This window comes from Staurois parvus, unplaced genomic scaffold (genome assembly GCF_062004578.1).
Source record: "Staurois parvus isolate SC_StPar_1 unplaced genomic scaffold, SC_StPar_1.0 ptg000097l, whole genome shotgun sequence".
Lineage (NCBI taxonomy): Eukaryota > Metazoa > Chordata > Amphibia > Anura > Ranidae > Staurois > Staurois parvus.
The window spans coordinates 7,336,943-7,361,276 of record NW_028317893.1 but is presented as its reverse complement, the minus strand read 5'-3'; the positions used below and the strand labels follow the sequence as shown (position 1 = coordinate 7,361,276).

General features: G+C 39.4%; 1 protein-coding gene across 2 annotated transcripts in view; it reads right to left on the bottom strand.

Moving 5' to 3' along the window:
* Window positions 1–373: 373 nt before the first annotated feature.
* RNMT (RNA guanine-7 methyltransferase) overlaps window positions 374–24,334 on the bottom strand; it is a 62,505-nt gene continuing 38,544 nt past the window's right edge. For both annotated transcript variants that reach the window (XM_089671062.1, XM_089671064.1), the window contains 6 exons: window positions 23,318–23,499; window positions 21,465–21,629; window positions 16,893–17,010; window positions 11,411–11,512; window positions 7,777–7,810; window positions 374–846 (listed from right to left, as the gene is read on the bottom strand). In XM_089671062.1, the coding sequence (XP_089527188.1) occupies window positions 809–846; window positions 7,777–7,810; window positions 11,411–11,512; window positions 16,893–17,010; window positions 21,465–21,629; window positions 23,318–23,499 (639 nt within the window). In that variant the 3' untranslated portion in view covers window positions 374–808. The remainder of the gene's footprint in view (window positions 847–7,776; window positions 7,811–11,410; window positions 11,513–16,892; window positions 17,011–21,464; window positions 21,630–23,317; window positions 23,500–24,334) is intronic.

The window sequence follows — 24,334 nt, the reverse complement described above, 5'->3', positions numbered from 1 at the left end:
TACATACACTTCAAATGTAACTAGGCACATAGCTGTTTATATAAAATGTTGCTAATCACTAATAGATTACATGGAGGTTTTTGCATATACATTTTGTAATGTTCATTCATGTTCTAGAATACAAAGAGTATATGGAAACCATGGATTCTCTGGTTTCTGCTTATCATACTAATGAGTGCTGGAAACAAAATGTATGTTGTTGGATAACTGCTTCTATATTTACCACGTCTGTCATAAACTAGCAATTCTATAAGCAGTTGGGCACAGACATTTTTACGGCTCATTATGAGAACACCAACATGTAGGGTATAAAGAGGATTTTGATTATTTAAAATTATACATTTGAAGCATAATAATGGTAGACACAAAAGGCTTGTTTCAGATGTTTATTTAGATACACAATAGCATTATCTTTCCTCTTCAATTTAATTTAACTGTTGTTGCTGTGACAGGCAAAGTCCTTTTTAGTCTCAGAAAAAGTAATTTTCCTTTTTAAACACAAATAATTAAAATTTAAAAAATATTTCTAATCCTATGTCTGGAAATATTCTCCCAACAGTATGCATACAAAGCATACAAAGATTAAAATATTTATACAAAAAATACTTTCTGGTCTTATTTACACAAACAAAAAGCCTGTCACAGACGGGCACTTGCAACTGGCACATGAATTTGAAGTAAATATTTTCAGCATGTATGAATTCCATGCACAAAAAAAAACTTAAAAAAAAATATATACTAAGAACGCACACAACACTTGAAGAAACTAAAATATGACAAGTTGACAGATTGTCCCCAGCAATGTCATTCAAGCCTGTTTTTCAAATGCGAATAATAAATATATACCTGGGGAAAAAAAAAAAATGTATCACAAAACAATTCAAATTTTAAAGACCGTAAACAAATGTGTGTATTAACCACATCAAGTCTGGACACTTTCACCCCCTTCCAGTCCAGGCCAATATCCAGCACCATCACACTGACAATTGCTCAGTCATGCAAATTTTGGGGAAAAAAAAACAAAAACCTTTTTGCTTAGGATTGGTTATAAAACATTTTCTGACTAAATTTAGGCCAAAATGTATTCTGCTACATTTTTGAGGTCCGGTGAATCAGATGACAGTTGGGTGGAAACGGACAGACGATCCGGTCTGTTTCCATCCGACCACCCCATAGGAAAAAGCAGGCTGTGTCTGTCTGCTCTGCAGCAGCAGAGCAGACAGACCTGCCATCCATTTGCTCGACAGGGATAAGCAGCAAGATCCCATACTGAACAAACTCATCCACTGGCAGGTCCGCCCCATCTGAAAGGGACCAAACTCTGATCACTCTCACACTAGTGCTCTCACCTAATGTTAATGACCTATAAATCTCATAAGGGTAAAAGCTTGCTGTGACCCTTTTAAAATAACTAGTACCGTCCAATCTTCTATGCCTCCTCTCCTCCCAGGTATTAACCAAGAGTAAAATAAAACAAACACTCTCATGGCATCATGGTTTCATAAAATAAACATTTAAAAAAAATATATATATATATATTGTTTTGCACAGGACGACGATATATGTTTAGGAGTTGGGAGGGAGAAAAAAAAAAAAAAAACCTTGTCCAAGGGACTAAAATCGGAGTCCCAAACTACTTGACCCTCATGACAATGTACTTGTTCTGAATAAAAGAACAGATTTTTACACCTCCCTACCCATCTCTAGTACCGCACTGAGTGATTACCAAGGAGGGGAAAAAAACTTCTCAGTGTGATAAGCACCGACTGAGTACTCATCAGAAAAGGGGACTGTCCTGCTGAGCATTGATAGCCTAAGCGCATCTGCTGTCCCTATTCCACACACTGACACCTTACGTTCCGCCCTCATGCTGTCATGCACAGCATACTCCATTACTAGCAGCACTTCAGTCTAAAAAAGAGAAAAGATCCTCCTACGCTCTTATGTAAACGAATAAAAAAAAAAAAAATTATATATATATATATATATAGATGATTAGAAAGCAGCTAACATCCCATCCTATACCATAAGGTCTAAATCACATATACATATAATGATGCAGCGCTAATATAAAAACAATCATGGGTGATAAAGTGTATAAAAACAAATACAAATATAAAAAAGGTCTAAACCAGACCTATCAGTGATCACACAGCAAGTGACCCCAATCCACATGGGGATATAGTAAACTGTGATCCTCAGAGTAACCACCCTATTAATCAGATGGTGCCAACAGGTAATCACTAATCACCATTCCACTGGACCGGTCTGCAGGCAGCTTAGCACTCTCATAGATGTCATAAATCATATGCCCATAGAACAGAGAGAACAAAATCTCCATAGTGTATTACTGTTTAATGACATTTAAAGAAAATAAGCCAGAAGTGCACTCACATAAATGTAGCTTGCATGAAGTGGAGCCCAGCATATATCAAGGTAGAATCCAATATGCAAGGTGTACTGCATGAAGAAAAAGTGCTGATAGGTGTACAAAGATGGCGCCATGCCAGAAGTGCGTCACACGTAAGTGCTGTTGATGCGTTGTGCACGTGACCTCGTGACTTCATCAGGACATCGTGATTGGTTGACCACACTTCCTTATAAAGGCCGGGAGCCGCACCAATCAGGAGTATTGGGCGGTGCTCCAGCGGCCATTTTCCTATAGCCCATTGACTGAGGACATTGTGTGAATAATACTAGAACAAGGAGTCGCACTGGTAAAAAGCTATTTAAGCGGCGCTCCTGCACCACATGCAAAAAAAAGACAATAGAAAAGCTATGTCCATACCCATAATAGCCATCTATATGGATATATAAAGTGGAACATATATTTCTGGCACACATAGCCCTAAACACAAATAATAAAAACAAAACTGATTAACTCCTTTATTAAATAAGAAAAAACATTCTGATATATAGGCACATAGCCATAAAAAATAGAATAAAAAACTGAGTGAACACTAGGGCACTATAAAAACCCATGATATAAGATCACCTCCCATGATAATGTAATAAAAGAGAGAGATCATATAAAACATAAAAATATAAATAAATATTCGAGCAATTAAAAAAAAGGGAAATAAAATAAAAAAAGGAAATACAAGATTAGGAATTTAAAAAAAAAATAAAATAAAATATGCTAAAATAAAAAAGGAAATACAAGATTAGGAATATAAATAAAAAAAATAAAATATGCTAAAAAATACATCTCTATCTCTATCTACATACACACATATATACACATACACACACTTTAATAAAAAAACCTTTTTATTCATGCGTAAACACTCACCATATTACACACTAGTAGTATAAACAAATAAATCATTAACAATCACTAATAAAACAATTTCAAGTTTAACTCAATGTTGAGCCCCATAGGTGTATGCGTATCCATCAAAAAAAACAATTTAGACTCAGTGGAGAGGGAGCCACAAAGTGAGATCTTAGTCTGTTTCTGAAATCTTACCGCACCCCAGAATTTCAAGCTAGAGGGATCTTTATTGTGATAGTGTAAGAAGTGTCTATAAACACTATGTTTTGGAAAGCCTTTTATATTACGGACGTTTCTTCAGCCTAACCCACAGGGGTTGTTTAGTCCTACCTACATACTGCAGGCCACAACTACACTCAAGTACATAGACAACCCCCTCCGTTCTACATGATATAAAGTCTTTAATCTTAAAGACTCTTTCATTACTTGTGGCTGTAAACGAACATCTTTTCAAATTCTGTCTTTTGGTCGCCTTGCATACGTAACAGGTCCTGCAAGGGAAGAATCCCTTCTGATCAAAAAAAAGGTTTAAATTTATTAGTAGGAGGGTCCAGCACATTGTGAACAAGCTTAGATCTTAAAGTAGGGGCCTTCCTATAAACAAATCTTGGAGCCCAAAGGTAACAATTTTGAGAGGATGGGATCCACCATAAGGATAGGCCAATGTTTCCTGAACACTTTTTCAATTTGTTTATAGTTACTAGTAAAATCCAAACAAATAGCCATTTGATTAGCAAAATTCTCTTTTTTAGGTCTATCCATAAGAAAGTTGTTTCTACCTATCTGTATTACCCACTTCCTTAATCTTATCCTTAATAGTTTCTCTCGAATATCCTTTTACAATAAATCTTTCTTCCATAGTCTGAGCCTGTTCGCAAAATTCTTTTACAGCACTGCAATTTCTCCTAAGTCTTATCAATTGACCCTTTGAGGACATTGTATGAATAATACTATTGAACATACCAGTCAATGGGCTATAGGAAAATGGCCGCTGGAGCGCCGCCCAATAATCCTGATTTGTGCGGCTCCTGGCCTTTATAAGGAAGTGCGGTCAACCAATCACGATGTCCTGATGAAGTCACGAGGTCACGTGACGCAACACGTCGACAGCACTTACGTGTGACGCACTTCCGGTGTGGCGCCATCTTTGTAAACCTATCAGCGCTTTTTCTTCATGCAGTACACCTTGCATATTGGATTCTACCTTGATACAAACTGTATAATGTGCTCATTGGATTCTACCTTGATATATGCTGGGCTCCACTTCATGCAAGCTACATTTATGCAAGTGCACTTCTGGCTTATTTTCTTTATATGTCAATAAACAGTAATACACTATGGAGATTTTGTTCTCTCTGTTCTATGGGCATATGATTTATGACATCTATGAGAGTGCTAAGCTGCCTGCAGACCGGTCCAGTGGAATGGTGATTAGTGATTACCTGTTGGCACCATCTGATTAATAGAGTGGTTACTCTGAGGATCCAGAGGAGTTTTTTTCCTTTGTGGCCCTGCAGGGTCATAAAGTAGAGGTGAGAGGCCATTGCAGCCATTCCTTTGTGGATCACATTGAGGGTGTTCTGACATCCACACCGTGCATGAACAGGAAGATCACTACACCAATTTATGGACTTTCTAATCACCCTATATGTGATGTGTGTTTCACATAGTGTGTTGTTTTGATCCCTTAGTAGGGATTCACATCAGTGTTTGTGACCCCCAAGTACCCTGATGGGACACATATCAATTTACTATATCCCCATGTGGATTGGGGTCACTTTTGCTGTGTGATCACTGATAGGTCTTGTTTAGACCTTTTATATTTTTATTTGTTTTTATACACTTTAATCACCCATGATTACTTCTCATAGTCTCCCCCATCCATACGTTATCCCTTGCGACAACCTGCCCGCCCCCACCTTGACCCTGGAACACCCACTTTGCTGCGTATGACCTATAGCTGATAAATGGCCTTGTTCGGTGCCACAGTTTGTGCATCACAGTGTAATAGGATTTCTGCGACAGCGCCACCATCTTGAGATGCTCACGCAGTTACTAGAGCAAAATGACCCCTTCCCTGAGGGATCCTTGTGCACTGTGGGGGCATGGCCTTGCCTCCACCAGATCCATCCTTCTCACATACAGCCCTGAAAAATAAGCACTGGACTCCTAACAGTTTGTCCTGGGAAACCACAGAGGCACAGCGTGTATTAACTGTCCAGAGGGTGAAACACGGTGACCCTGACAGGAGAAAAAAAAATAAAAAAATAAAAACCCTGGCCAGCTAAGGAGGTCCTATGGGGACCGGCAACTCTTCCTGATAATCTGTGCTTAGAGAAAACAGACAGCAATAAAAAGGTATCACATAAAAAGACAGCTGCCCTCAGCCGATGGATACCTGATTCCACTGATCCCGTCATCTAAAAAGGGCAAGAAAAATGCAGGGCTGAGCAGGGTAGATCTCTCCCCATTGGCCCATTGCTTTCCGTGTGCTGCCTGGGCCTATATTTTATTTTTTTGTACAATGTCTATATTGTATTCATTACATTTGCAAAAAGTTCCAAAAAACACAGCAAGCAGGAAAAAGGAGATACAAAAAGGGAATTAAAAATAAATTAAAAAAAGCAAGTTTTACAAATGCCAAGAGGAACACAGGAACTATTAGGCAACTGCCACACAGCAATCTGATTGGGTTTTCCTGTGTGTTTTCAGGTGGACCTGATCGAAACCCTCCATTCTCCTCTATGAAGTTGTGTGTAAAACAAACATGTGACACCCGCCTACATGCAATATGATGCGCTTAAAACAGATGGGGAACCGTTCCCCTCCGTCTGGGTGGATCAGATTGGATGGCATTTGAGTGTAAACATACAAGTGGTCTGTTTACATCCAACCATCCATAGAGAATGGGCTGTGTCCACTCTGCTTATGCAGGACATGTCACTCACCTGTTCCACACTGCTTAGAGGGGGGATCAGTGGACAGATCCCCTGCTAAGCAAGAGGAATGCAGGCAGTATGAAAGAGGCTTTAAACAAAAAAGGACCACAAAGTTCTGGTGCAGAGGGAGTAGTAGAAGCAGCGACATTGGGCTGTGCAGTATTTGCACTGTGTGCTACTAAGTATAGCCGGAAGTCTTGCTTTGAAGATGGGGCAGCAGGGGCTATAGTCTCTCCTCCATACCAGTCCTGGTAGCATAAGATACATGGCAAAGGAGGAAGAGAGGGTTCCTGCTAATGGGACTGTTTCCCCAGATCCAGCGTCTGTTGCTATGCTAGTGTCTGAGCCCTTTTCCACCCAGACATATATGGGCTTTGGGGCTCCAACTAGTAGTATCACAGCACTGCAGGAGTGCTGCTACTGCCGGTCACAGCATTTGCAGGGTATTGTGGAGAGAGCTTGGACCAGCTCACCTGCCTCCTACCCCTGGCTGCATCCAAACCACTCTGGGAGTTAATCTGATCTCCCAGCGGCTCACATATGCAGCTTTCAGTTAATCCTCCTGAAGCTCCAGCTGGCCTGGGTCAGAGGATCATCCTATGGAGGAGAGGCTAAATCCAGGTGTCCCTAATGTGCTCCACCCTCCAGAGCTCAGGACGAGTGTGTACTCGCCTCTGCCCACTTTAAAGTCAGCAGGTGTCCGCTCAGGCTAAAATCGTAATAAAAAACTCCTGCCCAACGTCCAGAACTGCATGTCCCAGGCATTGGGCGATAGGAATTGCACATACCTGGTTGTTTCATAGTGGGGGGGGGGGGATGAAGGGCGAGGCTCAGGAGCAAGCCCCCTGGTGCACGCCAATAGGAAGTGGCTTCCTACGGTGGCGCACTGCGAAGACGACCCCAGAAGAGGAGGTTCGGGGCTGCTCCATGAAACTGCACAGAACAGGCAAGTATAACATGTCTGCTATTGGAGAAATAAAAAAATAAGTTTTATAACCACTTTAAGTTTTGTTCTGAGCCATGGAGCGCGGAGGACCCATTAAATGAAACCATCTACGGCATGTCTAAGTCTATGATAGCAAAATTAGTTACCTGCAGTGAAAAACTACTTTAGATTCAAAGAAAAAAGGCACTTTGGCATTTGGTAAAAGATTTGCACCTAGCTTAAACTTGGCCTCATCCCCTCTTGCCCTCCTACTTAAGTATGACAGGTGGGTTTACTGACCAATAGCAAAGCCTGAGAGGAGGTGAAGCCAAACTAAACATTCAGTGTGGTTTACACCTCTGTACCTGCAGTCTTGTACATTTAGCAACCTCTGTTTATTCGTACGTTTGCTAGTAACTATTTTTGAAAATTGCACAGGTTTGTGTCGTGTTTATGTGAACCTGTGTGTTGCAACTAGTAAAAAGGAAACATGTCCTGGTTCAGGGGGTCGGAAAAACACAAGATAAGCATAGTGTGTAATAAAGGAAGTTAGTTTTTCCTTTAGTTAGTTCATCCTACATATGTAGGACATGCATCACGATCAGTTTATGCCATGTACAGTATTTAGTAGTACTTACTTGTAGCTTCCCATTCAGATTTACTTAGCGTTCCCTGAAAGTAAAAAAAAAAAAAAGAAAAAAAAAAAAAAGAGAAAATAGATAAATATAAAGCTCCCAAAATATGGCATAATTCTTTAAAGAATATACATGTGAGAAAGTTCAAATAAATCTGTGCAATCTTGTGTTATTAAAATTTAGATTTTATGCATATTTTTGGTTTTAGATTCTTATATAATTTGCTGCTGGCTGATCCTCTCATCTCACTGATAAGATAGATCTGATTGAGACCAAGGCTCCTAGAAAGAGTGAATATATCTGCGAATATCTGCTTGACACTTCAATGTTTACTTCAACCCAGCTGCAGTGAGCTTAGATCAGAGGAGAGGCTGGCGGGTTACGTGATAATTCATAATGCACAACTGTAAAATAAATGATTGTACGTTTTGTTTTGTTCCCCCCCCCCCCCCCCCCATAAACTAGAAAGATGGTAGGTGACACGATTCAGCGTAAAAGAGAATTTTTCTATTTTTTTCTATTTTGGGTAAGAAAAAAACCATTTATTTCCTCAGAAATAACATGTTATTTGCCAATTCACACAAATCGCACCTTCGACACGAAGTGTTAAAAAATATGTACGAATTTGGGCCATCAAAAACAATGAAAATTGAAGCATGAATAAAACAAAAAGCACAGCAAAATCACCCAACTCCCACTTAGGAACCACAAATACAGAATATGTAACCCCAACATTCCATACTCCTGCTATGTGCCAGCTGTACCATGTACTTGTGTTAAAGAGTGTCTTGTTCTCTTTGTATTGCATCTTTGTGTGAAATCCCCAGTGCTCCTGCCAGTCCCAGGAGAACACAGCATGGTCAGCTCTCTAGCCGAGAACTCAGTTTGATGTCCTCCAATGATCAGACTTGTCCTGACTGTTAATACCTCTAACAGTTGACCGCGGATTTGTTAGCATGGAAATTTCATGGATGGACTTCTTACACAGGTGGCAGCCTATCACGGTATCACGCTTTATTTCACCGAGCTCCTGAAATCAGCCCGTTCTTTCACAAATGTTTGTAGAAAGTCTACATATTTAGGTGCTTAATTTTATACATAGAGGTGATTGTATATATATTATATTCCACACACGGGCCTCAAAATAACATGGGGGCCAGTGTGGAGCCCAGTCTTCCAAGACCTCCAGAGTCTCTCCCATCCCTTCCTGTGCACAAAGTCCAGGCGGAGGAGAGTCTTGCACAGCCCCACAGAGGACACCACGGGCCTGTCCTCCATCACACAGGCCCCTCCCCACATCCGACAGACCATGGAGCAGAGGACGAGTGCTCATAGGATGGCCAGCCACACACCAATGTCTGTCGATGCCGCCTTCAACTGCAGCGGCACTCCCCACTGGGAGACCAGGGTCACCAAGTCCCACCACCTGTGTGACAGCGGACAGCCCCCCCTACAGCATGGCGCTGATCCCCACTGACCACAACAACCAGGTGGACCCAAGGCTCAGCTACCCCTCCTGGCACCAGGTGGAGGAGTCACTGCTGGACAGGTGAGAGCTGTACCACTGCCTCCCCCCCCCCACATTTATCCCTTTGCCTTCCTCCTGTGACACTGCCAGCCACATATCCTGCGATGCTGCCCGCCACCTATCCTGTCTCCTGTCCCACTGCCCCCCTCTTGGGGGATTTTACTGGGGACAGACTCACCTGGGAGTGGATCTGCATAAAACATTTAACTGTCATTTCATGAGAGGGAGTGTTTAGGGGGCGTGCCAGGGTATGGTATGGGTGGGGCAACTGGTGGCAAGTAACTCTTAAGACCTGGCTAATCACTTGAAATTTCAGGACTTGAAATTGATACACACACACAGACACACACAGACACACACACGGGAGGCAAGAAGTCTACACACCCCTGTTAAAATGTCAGGTTTCTGTGAACTAAAATAAGGTAGTTGCATAAGTGTGCACACCCTCTTATAACTGGGTATGTAGCTGTGTGCAGAATTAAGCAATCACATTCAAAATCATGTTAAATAGGAGTCGGTACACACTTGCCATCATTTAAAGGGACTCTGATTAACCCCAAATAAAATTCAGCTGTTCTAAGTCTTTTCCTGACACTTTTAGTTGCATCCTACAGCAAAAGCCATGGCCTGCAGAGAGCTTCCAAAGCATCAGAGGGATCTCACAGTTAAAAGGTATCAGTAAGGAGAAGGGTAGAAAAGAATTTCCAAGGCATTAAATATACCATGGAACACTGAAGACCGATAAGTGGAGAAAATATGGCGCAACAACCTTGTTACCAAGAACAGGACTTCCCTCCAAAATTGATGAAAATACAAGAAGAAAACTGGTTTGGGAGGCTGCCAAGAGGCCTACAGCGACATCAATGGAGCTGCAGGAATATTTGGCAAGTACTAGCTGTGTGGTACATGTGACAACAATATCACATATTCTTCATATGTCTGGAATATGGGGTAGAGTGGCAAGACAAAAGCCTTTTCTTACATCCAAGCCTGGCTAAATTTTGCAAAAAGACATCTGAAATCTCCCAAAAGCATGTGGGAAAATGTGTTCTGGTCTGATGAAACCAAGGTTGAACTTTTTGGCCATAATTCCAAAAGATATGTTTTGCGCAGAAACAACACTGCACATCACCAAAAGAACACCATACCCACAGTGAAGCATGGTGGTGGCAGCATTATGCTTTGGGCTGTTTTTCTTCAGCTGGAACTGTGGCCTTAGTCAAGGTAGAGGGAATTATTAACAGTTCCAAAAACCAGTCAATATTGGCACAAAACCTTCAGGCTTCTGCTAGAAAGCTGAACATGAAGAACTTAATCTTTCAGCATGACAATGACCCAAAGCATACATCCAAATAAACAAAGGAAAGGCTTCACCAGAAGATTAAAGTTTTGGAATGGCCCAGCCAGAGTCCACACCTGAATCCAATCGAAAATCTGAGGTGATCTGAAGAGGGCTGTGTACAGGAGATGTCCTCACAATGACAGATTTGGAGTGTTTTTGTAAGGAAGAGTGGGCAAATATTGTCAAGTCAAGATGTGCCATGCTGATAGACGCATACCCAAAAAGACAGAGTGCTGTAATCAAAAAGGTGCTTCAACAAAAGGATTAGTTTAAGGGTGTGCACACTTAAGCAACCATATATTATTTTAGTTTTTTTTATTTTACTTCCTTCTACCTAAAAGATATCAGTTTGTTGTTCAACTGAGTTGTACAATTTAAAGGTTACATTAAAAAGGTAGAAAAACTTCTGAAATTATTTATATCTGTCTTTTTACATCACAGAAACCAGACATTTTAACAGGGGTATATATACTTTTTATATCCACTGTATGTGTCTAGACCAAAAACACTGGTGATATTTTGAGTCAAAATGAGAAGACAACTGACATTTTAACAGGGGTGTGTAGACACTTTATATCCACTGTGTACACACACACTTTGACAATATCGTACCAGATATTTAAAGCATGGCTAAATAAATGGTTGTTCAAGGAACATCAGGACATAACACCTCTACTGTGGGCTAATAAAAACACAACCATGTATTTTTTTTTTTTTTTTTTTTTTTTTTTTAGCAACAGCACATATAAATTGACTAAAACACTTACCAAGGGCATCTTGGCTTTCCCACTCTCCTTAATTCTCTTGGCATGCTCATAATCTTCTTCATGGTTAGAGACTAAACTTGCACTTGATGCTGGTGGATATTGCTAAAAGGATTTTAAAATGTCGTATAGTTAATGACACAGCAAACTGACTACCTTACAAAAATAGAATACAAAATGCATTTAAAACTTCTACTGTATATCCCATCAGGGCTGTATAGTAGAAACCATTACAAAATAACTAGATTTTATCCAACAATCTGACAATGAGAGGTAAATGTTTTTTTTATTCAAGTTGTTATGACAAATACATAATCCATGAGCAAAATGAGTATCTCCTAAAAGCCACAATATTATGCAGCACTATATTATAACTATCACGCTCCAGCACTTACTTCATAAGACCATGCAATCAAAAACAGCAGCTTGTGTCTGATCCTTTTCATTTTACCACGTCATACATCAATTCTTCCACACCAAAATAAGACTATTCTGTAATGTGTACTCAAGAGTATATATTTTTAAAATCTCTAGAGATGCTATTAAGTCAAGCAATTTTCCTGGCTGTGACCAAAAGGAGTATAATTATAACACAGTGAATGCCTTACACAAAAAAAAATAAAATGCACGCATGAGAGCAGGAAAAGTCAGCTACAACTGATTTAAGCATTCCATGCTTTTACTTTATTTTATATGGGAATTTTAAAAAATTATGTCCATTAGGGGAAAAAAACCCTCAAAAAACAAAAGGATTTTGCCAGTTATAGTTAAAGCAAACTATTTCACATTATCTTCCACTTTCAATAATCAATAAACAGTCCTTCATTTTAGCTTTTTAAAGTTCTTTAGCATTACAGTACATTGTCACTGAGCTAATTGAAGGAGGGATACCACCAGGAAAAAAAAAAAAAAAGTCGTATTAACAACCAAACAATTCTCTATGATGGCAACTTTCACCTGAAGACATGTGTACCTATTACATAAACGGTTTCCCTGTGGGCAGTGGCTGGGCTTTCCTAATCAGCTGACATTCAATAAAAGTACTTTTTTCTGTTGTCCGGAATATACCTTACATGAAATAATTTAAACTCCCCGCCCCCCTCTGAAGTCACATGCTCTGGATGTAGTGACATTGTGGTTTGTGACAAAGTATTTTAAAGGAGAAGACACTATATGCAGTATTCTTTACATGTTATGGCTTGTTGGAGGAGATTCCGGTTTGAAGCTGGAGCTCTGAATGGAGAGCAGGATTCGGTTCCGTTGGTAGGAGCAAAAACAGGGATAGACCGTGGGAGAGCATATCATTAACCTCCCTGGCGGTATGATTATTTCAGATTTTTGGTACTGAAAGCGGTACCAAAAATTATTTTGCATGGAAATATGTAGTTTTTCTATTGTAGGCCTGTCATTTTTAAGAATAACTCACGAAAATCTGTCCGAACAAGAGTCTAGTAAACATTCCGGATATAATAAAACTTAAACACGAAATCATAATTTAATAATCATAAAAAATATAATAAATTTAATTCAATAATATAATCAAACCAAAAACACTGAAATTTGAAATATAGCGCCAAGTTCGCACATTGCTGAGCAAAGTTGCAGAATCGTTTTCAGTGTCTGATGACGAATTTCCCCACAAATCATTATCACTCAATTCTGCAAGTGGTTCTGATTTACGATCGCTGTTCTCTAGCTGGTCTAAAACCAATTTTGACATAAAGGGACGCTTTTTGGACGCCATGGACTTTTCCCAGTTTCCAGGCAGAAACAGTCAAAACGCAGGCAGGGCACAGTACAAAGCAGTAGGGACAAAATGTATGTGAAATGCTTTGAAACAGCAATGTAATAATCGTTTAAAAAATGACATTTAAAACTTTCAAATTCGCCGTCGGTTCTGGCGCCCGTACGTCACAGGGACAGGAACATGGAAGCCGGCATCAGCCAGAGGAGATGGCCGAGGATGCTGCAGGGGACACATCGCGGGAGCGAAGGACAAGGTAAGCACTGCAGGGAATCCCTGAGCAACGCCGCATGGTAAGCCCGAGTGTAGCTCAGGGAGGGTAAAAAGATGAGAGTTCACCTGGTGGGGGTGGAGTACCGGAGCTGATGCTGCATACGTTACACGGAGGTGTAATATTGAGTGGTAGTCCTATTCTGGAGTACTGCTGCTATTTTGTTAAAATGTTTGGACATTTCACTTTTATGTTAATGATTTAGACACTCATCCACATATACTAAGATTTATTTATATGTGTTGGTGTATATGCACAAAAGCATATTAGGAATATTTTTCATAACCAGTGTGGTTTTATGAAACTCACTATTTTTGGGATTGAGGATGACATTTGTGTGACTAGCACAGCCCTATTTTCGATTTTTTGGAGGTTTGAGGACTTATATGAGAGATCATTGAGTGCAATGCAGCTGGTTCACATTCAAAATATTTTTTTTATCATATTTTAGTGTATTTCATACACAGGTTTATAACACAGTAGCAAATTTGGATCTGATTTTATGTATCACGAGGAAATATATTGAGAATGTTCCCTATATTACATATACACACACAGTTATGTCCATATGTATTTGACACAGGCACAATTTTAGATTTGTAGGTATTTACCAAAACATGTTCAAGCTATAGTTATGAAAAGGTTATGGGCTGAAAGTGCACACTCTCAGGTTTAATTTGAGGGTATTTATGTCCAACTTGGAGGAAGGGTTTAGGAATTACAAATCTTAGGAGTAGCCATCCCCCCCTTTTTCCAAAGGACCAAAAGCAATTGGACAAATTAATATCATAAATAAAATGCTCATTTTTAATATTTTGCTGAGAATCCTTAACTAACAATGACTGCCTGAAGTCTGGAACCCATGGACATTACCAAAGACTGGGTTTCCTCCTTTCTGATGCTTTGCCAGGCATTAGCCTCCCTGGCGGTATTCCCGAGTGTAGCTCGGGGTAGAGTTTTAGTACCAAAAGCGGTAACCCCGAGCTACACTCGGGCTTACCATGCGGCCCTGCATAGGGAGTCCCTGCAGCACTTACCTTGTCCTTCGCTCCCACGATGTGTCCCCTGAAGCGTCCCCGGCCATCTCCTCCGGCTGATGCCGGCATCCGGCTTCTGTGTTCCGGTCCCCGTGACGTCGGGACGTACGGGCGGCGGCGGGAAATTTGAAAATTTTAAAAAATGTCATTTTTTTCAAAACACATTTTTCACAGTAAAACATTGCTGTTTCAACCCATTTCACATACATATTGTCCCTAGTGCTTTGTCCTGTGCCCTGCCTACATTTTGTCTGTCTTTCTGCCTGGAAACTTAGAAAAATCCATGGCGTCCAAAAAATGTCCCTTTAGGTCAAAAGCGGTTTTAGACCAGCTAGAGAACAGCGATAGTAAATCAGAACCACTTGCAGAATTGAGTGATAATGATTCGTGGGGGAAATTCGTCATCAGACACTGAAAACGATTTTGCGACTTTGCTCAGCAATGTACGAACTTGGCGCTCTATTTCAAATTTCAGTGTTTTCGGTTTGATTATATTATTGAATTAAATGTATTATTATTATATTATTATTTTTTATGATTATTTATTAAATTATAATTTATGATTTCGGGTTTCAAATTTTATCATCCCCGGGATGTTTAATAGACTCTTGTTCGGACAGATTTCAGTGAGTTATTCCTAAAAATTACAGCCTACAATAAAAAAACTACATATTTCCATGCAAAATAATGGTACCGCTTTCAGCACCAAAAATCTGAAATAATCATACCGCCAGGGAGGTTAACTGCAGCTGTCTTCAGTTCTTTATGTGTCTGTTCCTAATGTTGCTGCTCTCTGATGGATTTGTTTTGTTTTTGAATCCTTACAATGGCCCGTTTCACTTACATTGACAGTTCCTTTGAACGCATAATGTAGGTTGACAGCAATAGATTGCAAATGCAACACTTAGAATCAACTCCAGACCTTTAACCTGCTTAATTGATGAAGAAACAATGAAGTAGTCCACATCTGGCCATGAAACCTTTTGATTCAAGTGTCCAATCACTTTTGGTTCCTGGAAAAAAGGGGGGTGGCTACTCTTAAAAGCTGTAATTCCTAAACTTTTCCTCCAATTTGGATGTACATGCCCTCAAATTAAACCTGAGAGTGTGCACCTTCAGCCCATATCCATTTCATAACTATAGCTTGAATATGTTGAGAAAATTTTGAAAATAAAAATAAAAAAAATATAGAAAATTTGAACACCCAATGTCACTTCTGCAATAAAATACACTTATCTGCTTGTTCGCAATCCTCCCCAGAATGTAAAATAGAGCTGTGCACCCTGACAGTGTCAGTGTCCTGGGTTGACCGACTCCTGCACATGTGCAGGAATGATGTAATTCTGCGCTGGCCAATCAAGGAAGCTGAAACCGGATTCCTGGAAAAAGCCGGTGAGACTATGCTAGTGCTAAAGAAGGACCTCACAGGCATCAGACTGTTGGAGCAGAGGAAAGTATTATTTGCTTTAGCTCCACTTTATATTCTGGCTAGGATCAAAAGCACTCAAAAAGGTTTAATCCTACAACTGGAACATTGACACCATCCATCCACTGCCAGCCCAACATGTAAAAGGGTTTGTAAACCCTAAAATGAAAAATCTATATATGCTATTCAACTATACCTACTGACTAGTTAGTGTTGCCTGTAATTTTTTTTTTTTCTCTTCATTGAGCAGGTTGCTGCAAAATACCTAATCATCCTGCAAGTTCCCAGAATGCCCGTTTCAAACTGACCAAATCCAGGCATGGAGGCAGATGTGTCCTAGCATGGTTAGTTTTCATCCCTTCTATACCTCCTAGGAGATGCAGAGCAGGAGAGGAGCTGGCCAGCAGTGATTGTAGCTGTGGGAGAGCTGCAGGCTGTGCAAATCAGGAACAGAGATATGGGATTGCTATGCACACAGACAGGGAATGTACCTCCCTGCTGAATGTGACAGCAGACGCTGCCTGTCTATTTACTAGTGGAACATTCCTCCTCTAGAGGGGAAGAGAACTGAGGGAGGACTATGCAGGTGTGTGATCACAGGATAAAACCTAAACAAAAAAAAAAAAAAGTACAGAACGTTTTATCTTTCACGCAGCTACACTTGATTATGGTTAGTAAATGTTTTTTCCTAAAATGCACTGTGTTTACATATCCTTTAATACAATCAGCATTGAAACTTTAGAACAGGGATATGTTAAAAAAACAAAAATAACAAAAACAAAGCATCTAGAACTCAAAAAACACCTAAAGTGTCAGCCATGTCCCAATGAAAAAAAATAAGATTTCCTAGACTAGCAAAAATAAAAGAAGCCTCATTTGCTCCAAACACAGCTTCCCGTGGCTTTCATTTAAAGGCACAATCAGTTTTCATTATAGTGCCTTAATATAATAGCATACAAAGTTGGGCGACAGTCTTCTATGTCATTAACAAGGCTTAACAAAATTACCTCCAAAGCCTGCATTTTTTTCAGCAGAGTTTTCTGTTCGTCATTTTTAACCTTCTCTTCAAAAAATTCCTTAAAGGTGCTCTTGTAAATTAGTTTCATTTTATACTTCCTGGCCATTCTGCAAAACAAATAGATGTGTTAATTCCACCCACACTCTCACATCAGATCCACTGCCGCTTGCTTATTCTCCTTTTCTCCATCTATTTTAATTTATTTTTCCAAATAAAGCACTTAGAAAAGACACAGTGGCACCTCATGGCCAGTACTGGAATTACAATTTAAAAAGTTATTTCTTGGTCATTTTCATTGCATTCTTTACCATTCGCAATGCAAAGATGCTTTTAGAAAACCCATACTGAGAAATATTGGATACCATTGCCGAAACTCCTGAAAAAATACGTGTTGCCTGGCTTAACTACTTCAGTACTTTACACATCAAAAGCTTTGATTTGACTGACATTCCAATCTGCACATTTGATCTAGGACTTGACACCTTTTAATTAGTCTGACAGCCAGGTAACTAGTATTTTAAGAAAACTGGCAGCTTTAGCTCATTTCTCCCAGTACAAGTCTCATTGTAAAAAGGCTTCCAATTCTCAAAAGAACAAACAGTGCTTGATATCACAACTGAGATCAGAATTGGCTTTGAAAAGTTACCTAGTTAGCCTGACTGAAAAAAGACAAAAGTTCAACTGAAAAAAAAAAAAAAAGCTATAACCCTATACCCACAGTTGATCCAGAGAAAGACAAAAAACCCAGCAAAGCATGAACCAAATTTCTCATGCAGGGAGAAAAATTCCTTCCTGATCCCAAGAGGCAATCGGATATTCCCTGGATCAACTTTACCTCTAAATGTTATATCCAGTTATATTCTGTGTATCTAAGAAAGAATCCAGGCCTTTTTTAAAGAAATCCACTGAGCTGGTCAGACCCAAATCTTGAGGGAGTCGATTCCACATTTTCACAGCTCACTGTGAAGAAACCTTTCCGTGTTTGGAGATTAAATTTATTTTCCACCAGATGTAAAGAGTGCCCCCTTGTCCTCTGTGATGACCTCAAGGTGAATAACTCTACACAGAGTTCACTATATGAGCAACTGATGTATTTCTACATATATTATTCATGTCCCCCCTTAATCTCCTCTTCAAGAGAGAATAATTTCAGTTCCTTAGATTAATAGATTTGTTTTGAGACAACCCAATGTTGCATTTTCTCTCAAATTCAGTCCCGGTGACAGATGCCACCAGATAAAAGAAAAAAAAAAAAACACCACACACACACACACACACACACACACACACACACACACACACACACACAAAAGAGTGAATCTCCCTAGGGTGACAGATGGAGTTAAGAGTCAAGTCTGATGGGGCTGTAATCCCCTTACCAAATCATAAGAAAAAAAAACAAACTGTAAAACTTATGAAACAAAGCATTTTTTATATCTTTAACCACTTTCTCTCAGGAAGATTTAACCTCCCCCCCCCCCTTCATGACCAGGCCATTTTTGCTATACGGTGCTGCACTACTTTTAACAACTGCGCAGTCATGCAACACCACAAAATTAATTTTTTTTTCACAGAAAGCTTTTCTGGTGGTATTTGATCATCACTGGGTTTTTCATTTTTTTTGCACACACACACACACACACACCAATATTTACTTTTTGCTATAAAACACATCCAAGAAAAAAAAATGAAATGTCTTCATAAATTACGCCCAAAATGTATTCTGCTGCGTGACAGGCAGGGAAAAAACAAAACAAAACCCCAGTAAGTATATATTAGCTGGTTTGCATGAACGTTATAGCGTCTATAAATGGTATATATATATATATATATATACACACATACATATACACACACATATACATACACACACACACACACACACACACACACACATTTACATACACACACACAAATTTTATTTACTTGTACTAGTAATGTCAGCAATCCTTTCATAGCAAGCCTGCATTGGGCATTTTGATGCTGACACTGGGTGGAAACTGACTTAGTGCTTTTTATTAGCACTGGTCACTGTATAACTGCCGCTGTTATTTCCAGTGACACCAAGTGTACTAATGACACTGGGTAGGAAGGGGTTAACAACTGGGGCAAAGGTTTAACTGTAATAGAGCACATTAATCATATTCCTTATGTTGTTTCACTAGGGGAAGCCTGATAAAAAGCAGGACATCCCTGCTGACAGGAGAGATCTGTGTTTACACTCACAGATCTCTCCCCTGTCAGCTGCTCCGCCGATCACCGAGTCCTGGCCATGAATCGCTGGCTGGGACCCGGTGATTCACATCTTCGACAGTCCGGCATCTGACTGTCCGGGTAAGGCTGCGCGCATGCCTTACCCAGAAATGCAAAATCATGAATACGCCTTGAAAACGTATTTGCAGCCCTGATCAGGATATTCTGACAGCAGAGGAACCCCCTCTGTCAGAAGACAATGGCCAACCTGGGGAGGTTCCTCTATCCACCTTGCAGTCTGCTGGTACCAAATACACAAACTACATTGGCTGTGACAGGGCAGAAAGTTCTGAGCTTTCAATGTTCCTGAATGACATTTGGCTGTACCTCACAGTCAAGATAAGCAACTGGTTAAACAATTCCAAACAACAGATGACAGCAACGAGTCCGTTACTAATGCCGATTAGAAACTAAGTAGTAACTGTACTCTGAACTGTGTTGAAATCAGACAGTTTACTCTGTTTAGCTTCAAGTGCAACTTAAAATGTAACCCGAGTTACTGCAAATCTCAAATCACTACCCAAAGGTGTCGGAGCTTTAATTGACTTAACGGCCCAGGCTTTAGCTGTACAGAAAGGGTCTGGAAGGCTGCTGCATTTAGATTTATGTCAGAGGTGGTTAGCAGTAGTCACATTTAAATGGACTTTTTCTCGAATGTTAAAAAGGTGTTTAACCACTCATCCAACATCCAGATCAAAAGACTAGTTGAACCTACAGTATTTTTTTAAAATTATGTCTCTAGCCTAGGGTTGCATTGTTATAAATACTGGTTGAGAAAAAAATAGATTGAGGGGGAAAAAAAAAAATTTCTAATAAGGCTAGTCAGCATATTGGAAAAAGTGAAACTATTTCCACAAATACTTCGATAAAATTACAATTAGTAATAACAGGTGCTGGTACAAACCATCTCCAACCCAGGTTTCCCCAAAGTCCCCATACCCAGGATGCAAACTGTACACTAATGTTTGCCTTAAAGTGGTATTAAACTCAAAAATGTAATTTATTTCAGCTAACCAAATGTTATGTGGTGGATGCTTTATTTTTTTTAATTTTTTTAGGCCTTCTCCCTCTGTGTTCACCTAGTGATCTGGCAAGTAATATCTCCTGTATCAGAGTGCCCCCACTCTGGTTGAAGGAGCACAGGCGGGCACACTTTGACAGCAGCATCAAAAGTCTGGGATAGCAGTGTTAGACGTACTAGCAGATTTAAATACACTAACAAAACACCAGCTCACACAGCAGTTACAGCAACTTTTTTTTCCCACTTTTGAGACAAAAGGATTTACAACATTAAATTAAAAAACAATCATTTTAAAGAAACCACATCAGCAGTAAATAGTTTGTCTCAACATTCCTAACTACTACATTTGCATGAGAGCTTGTTTTGTTGAACTGGCCAGATCACCATATGGGCAGCACAGTGGCTAAATGGTTAGCACTTCCGCCTGGCAGTACTAGGGTCGTTGGTTTGAATCCCAGCCACGGCACCTCCTGCCTGGCGTTTGCATGTTCTCCCTGTGCGGGTTTCCTTCGGGTTCTCCGGTTTCCTCCCACACTCCAAAGACATGCTGGTAGGTTAATTGGATCCTGTCTAAATTGACCATAGTATTTATGAATGCGAGTTAGGGACTGATCTCTCTCTCTCTCATCACAATTAAGAATTGGTAAGCTGCAATATGATAAAAGGTTTGCTTTTGTATTTAACTTAACGAGATTTACCTCTGCCCAACAATTCCAGCACAAAGCACTTCCAACTTCCTGTCCATTCCACTTATGCAGAGAAGTGAAACATTAAAATAAATATTTGTTCAAATCAATTAATAGAAGATACTGGCATGCACAAGTGAGCAAGACAGAAGTAGGTAATATTTTCATCTTAACTTCAAGATCTACACAAAACTGCTAGGCAAAGCTCTTCATTTGCATTTTTTTTAATTAACTAGATGGAGCTCAAAAGGGAAGGAACAGAAATGGTCTGCTCATTTATCCTAGATCAAAGTCAAGCAAGCTTTCCTTCAGCTCACTCTAGTGATGAGCTTGAGCAGGTGTTGCAAAATGAGAAGCTGTGAACAGAATGTTTCCAAACTGAAGGTACCCACTGTTGAAATTCCGATTTATCAGAAAAACTGGTACCCCTCAAAACAAACTTTTTTGTTTTAATGGATGCAAGGGTAAGCAAGAACACAAGATAAAAGCGGAAAATTTCACTTAGTATGGATAAAAGTAGGCAAGTTATATACAGGACATATGAAACAATTTTACCAAATTACTGGGGGAAAAAAAACACAAACAAAAACAAAACACTTACTCTACAAGAATTGGAAAATACACCAAAAATTCTGGCACATTAACCACACCTTCCAGTCTAAAGTCATATTTGCACCCAAAGAGAGGATAGCTTCCCTTTTCCTGAAATGTGACACCATACACATCATTTCCAAAAGAATTTGTTTCAGAAGCTTCAAGACGTTTACTGTAAAGAGTTGATAGAAAAAAAAATTAGCAACCAAAAGACACACACCACAGACAATATAACACAGACAGAATCAGAAAAAGAGGTTTATTTGAATGGATTAAGAGAATAATTCTAATTTATTTATTTTTTTTAGCTTTGGGTGGGGCAAAGCACGGTATAAACACTTTCTCCCCTCAATGTGTTTACTGCAGTTTAAAACCATAGAACCTTTAGATGACTGGTCTGTTCCAACACCAGGAACAACATGGTAAAATACAATATATAGAAAGTATCGCTGCATTGCGAAGATCTAAAAATAAACAGATTCACAGCAGGCCTTCTAGAGCAGCGATAGGCAACCTATGAGAGGCAAAGATCTACCTGAAACAACATGAAAGATCTCTGGGGTTTGGCGCCCACCATAAAAATATAAACAGGGCCTACTCTGGACAGTGTTAGTAGGGCAATATAAAAGTGGGGCCACGAATTAAAAATGCAAAATGACACTTGTAAATGCATTGACTAAAATGTACAGTATCTGTAATCTTTCCAAAGTTCCCAAATCAATTGTGATCTTAAGTGTTACACCTAAAACTCAATTTAGAAAAAGTGGGGAAGTGGTGTTAATTTATGTAAAAACAGAATGATTTGCAAATCTCATAAACCCATAATATATTTACACTAGAAAACATATCAAATATTTAAACTGAGAAAATGTACCATTTTAAGAAAAATAAAGCAATTTTGAAATTGATGGCAGCAAGATGTCTCAGAAAAGATGGGACAGGGCCATATGTAGTATCTCCTCTACTTCTAACACCACTCTTAACATCTGGAAACTGAAGAGACCAGTTGCTGGAATTCTGGGAGAGAAATTGTCCCATTCTTGCACAAGATGCGCCAAATATTTTCAAATGGTAAAAAGGTCATCTGGAAGGGAGCATATGCTGTTCTAAAACCGGGATATATTTTTCAGCATTGATGGTGCCTTTCCAGATGTGCAAGTTGCCCATTGCATAATCACTAAAGCACTCCCATACCATCAGAGATGCAGGCCTTTGAATTGAGCACTGATAACTGGAAGGTCAGTCTCCTTTTTTAGTATGGAGGATCCGGCACCCATGATTACCAAAAAGGTCAAATTTTGATTTGTCAGACTACAGAAGTTTTTCGTGGTCTTTGCAATTTTACATTAAGGTACATTATTCTGAAATTGTTTGACAATGTTTAGACGTAGCTTTTCAGATTGGTGAAGCTCTGCCCCTCTTTACTTCTGCAACTAAATTGCAAAATGTTCTTCCAGCTCTTTCATGTTAGTACCACTTTATCAGCTTTTTGTTGTCCTGTTTCAACTTTGAGATGTGATGTTGCAATCAAATTTAAAATTGCCTTATTTTTTCTTAAAATGGTGCATTTTCTCAGTTAAAACATTAGATATGTTTTCTATTATGAATAAAATATGGGTTTATGAGATTTCCAAATCCATTGCATTCTGTTTTTATGTAGATTTTACAGTGTCCTAACTTTTTTGGAATTGGTGTAGTAGTACGTGTTAATAATTCAGCTACAAAATGTTCTAAAAACATTTCTGTCAAACATATCACAAGAGGCTGGCTGTTTACCAGTGTTTGGCAGCATGATGGGATAGACGGCTCATTTTTCTGAGCATTTTACATAGCAATAAAAAGGGATCTTAAAACACTTACACCAGCTCAAAGCCATCTGGAGTTGTGCCGATGAAATAGCCTCCAGGGCAAAGTTGTTCGCAAGCATTTCTGAGCATCATGTCAGCCTGCTCATATGTCTCAAATGAGTAATGGTAAACAAATTGACAGCTGCAGATGTCAAAAGTCATATTTGGATCTTTCAACTTTGTAGACAATAGCTCCTAAAATTAAAAAAAGAGTTACAGTACATTAACTTTCAGAATTCTCCCCGTTTGTCAGGTCTACCCACTATCCCTAAACCCCACTTCTTGTAGGGTTCTACACAAATCTTAAGAAATACAAACTATATGGCTTTTTTTTTTCTTTGCATTACAGTAACTTTATTGGAGTATAAAAACAAGTGAGAACATACTCACAAAAGCCAAGGAGTAAGAGCATTGTACTGGATCACCATTCTACTTCTTGGGTTTTGTACATGGAACTTCCAGGGTTCTGACATAAGTCTCAGGGAACAAAACTATGTTGCTTTTTACAGACAATATGCAGAACTTTAAATATGCTTGAGACATGAGGCCAAGCAATGAATATTTTCTACTAGGTAGATTCTTATTTGCTTCAGAGATAGCATGGAGTACAAATAAGCTTTATTCCACAGGCAGGAGTTTAATTAAAGAAAGCAATTACAGCTAAGGCTGCTTTTGCTGGAAAGGTAAGATTCACTGTGACATGTCCCTAAAAAGTATAACATTTTCAAATCAACTAATAGATTAACTAAAGCGAATAAGCATAATAAATGGGGTGCGGGAGATGACAGGAACTGGAAAATGTTTCTTCTGAGAACATAACCACCAGCTCCGGACTATGATTCGGTCTTTTGACCTATTAGTACAGCCCAAACCAAGATTGCTCCAGTCTCCGCTTTGCCTTACTCATACAACTTTGAATACTCTAAAAACTGTACAGGACACAGAGTGGGGCTCCAAAAACAGGTCTTAATGTTACTCAGGTGTAGGGCACAGTGTTTTGTGCCATATATTTTTTCTGTCAAAAAAATCT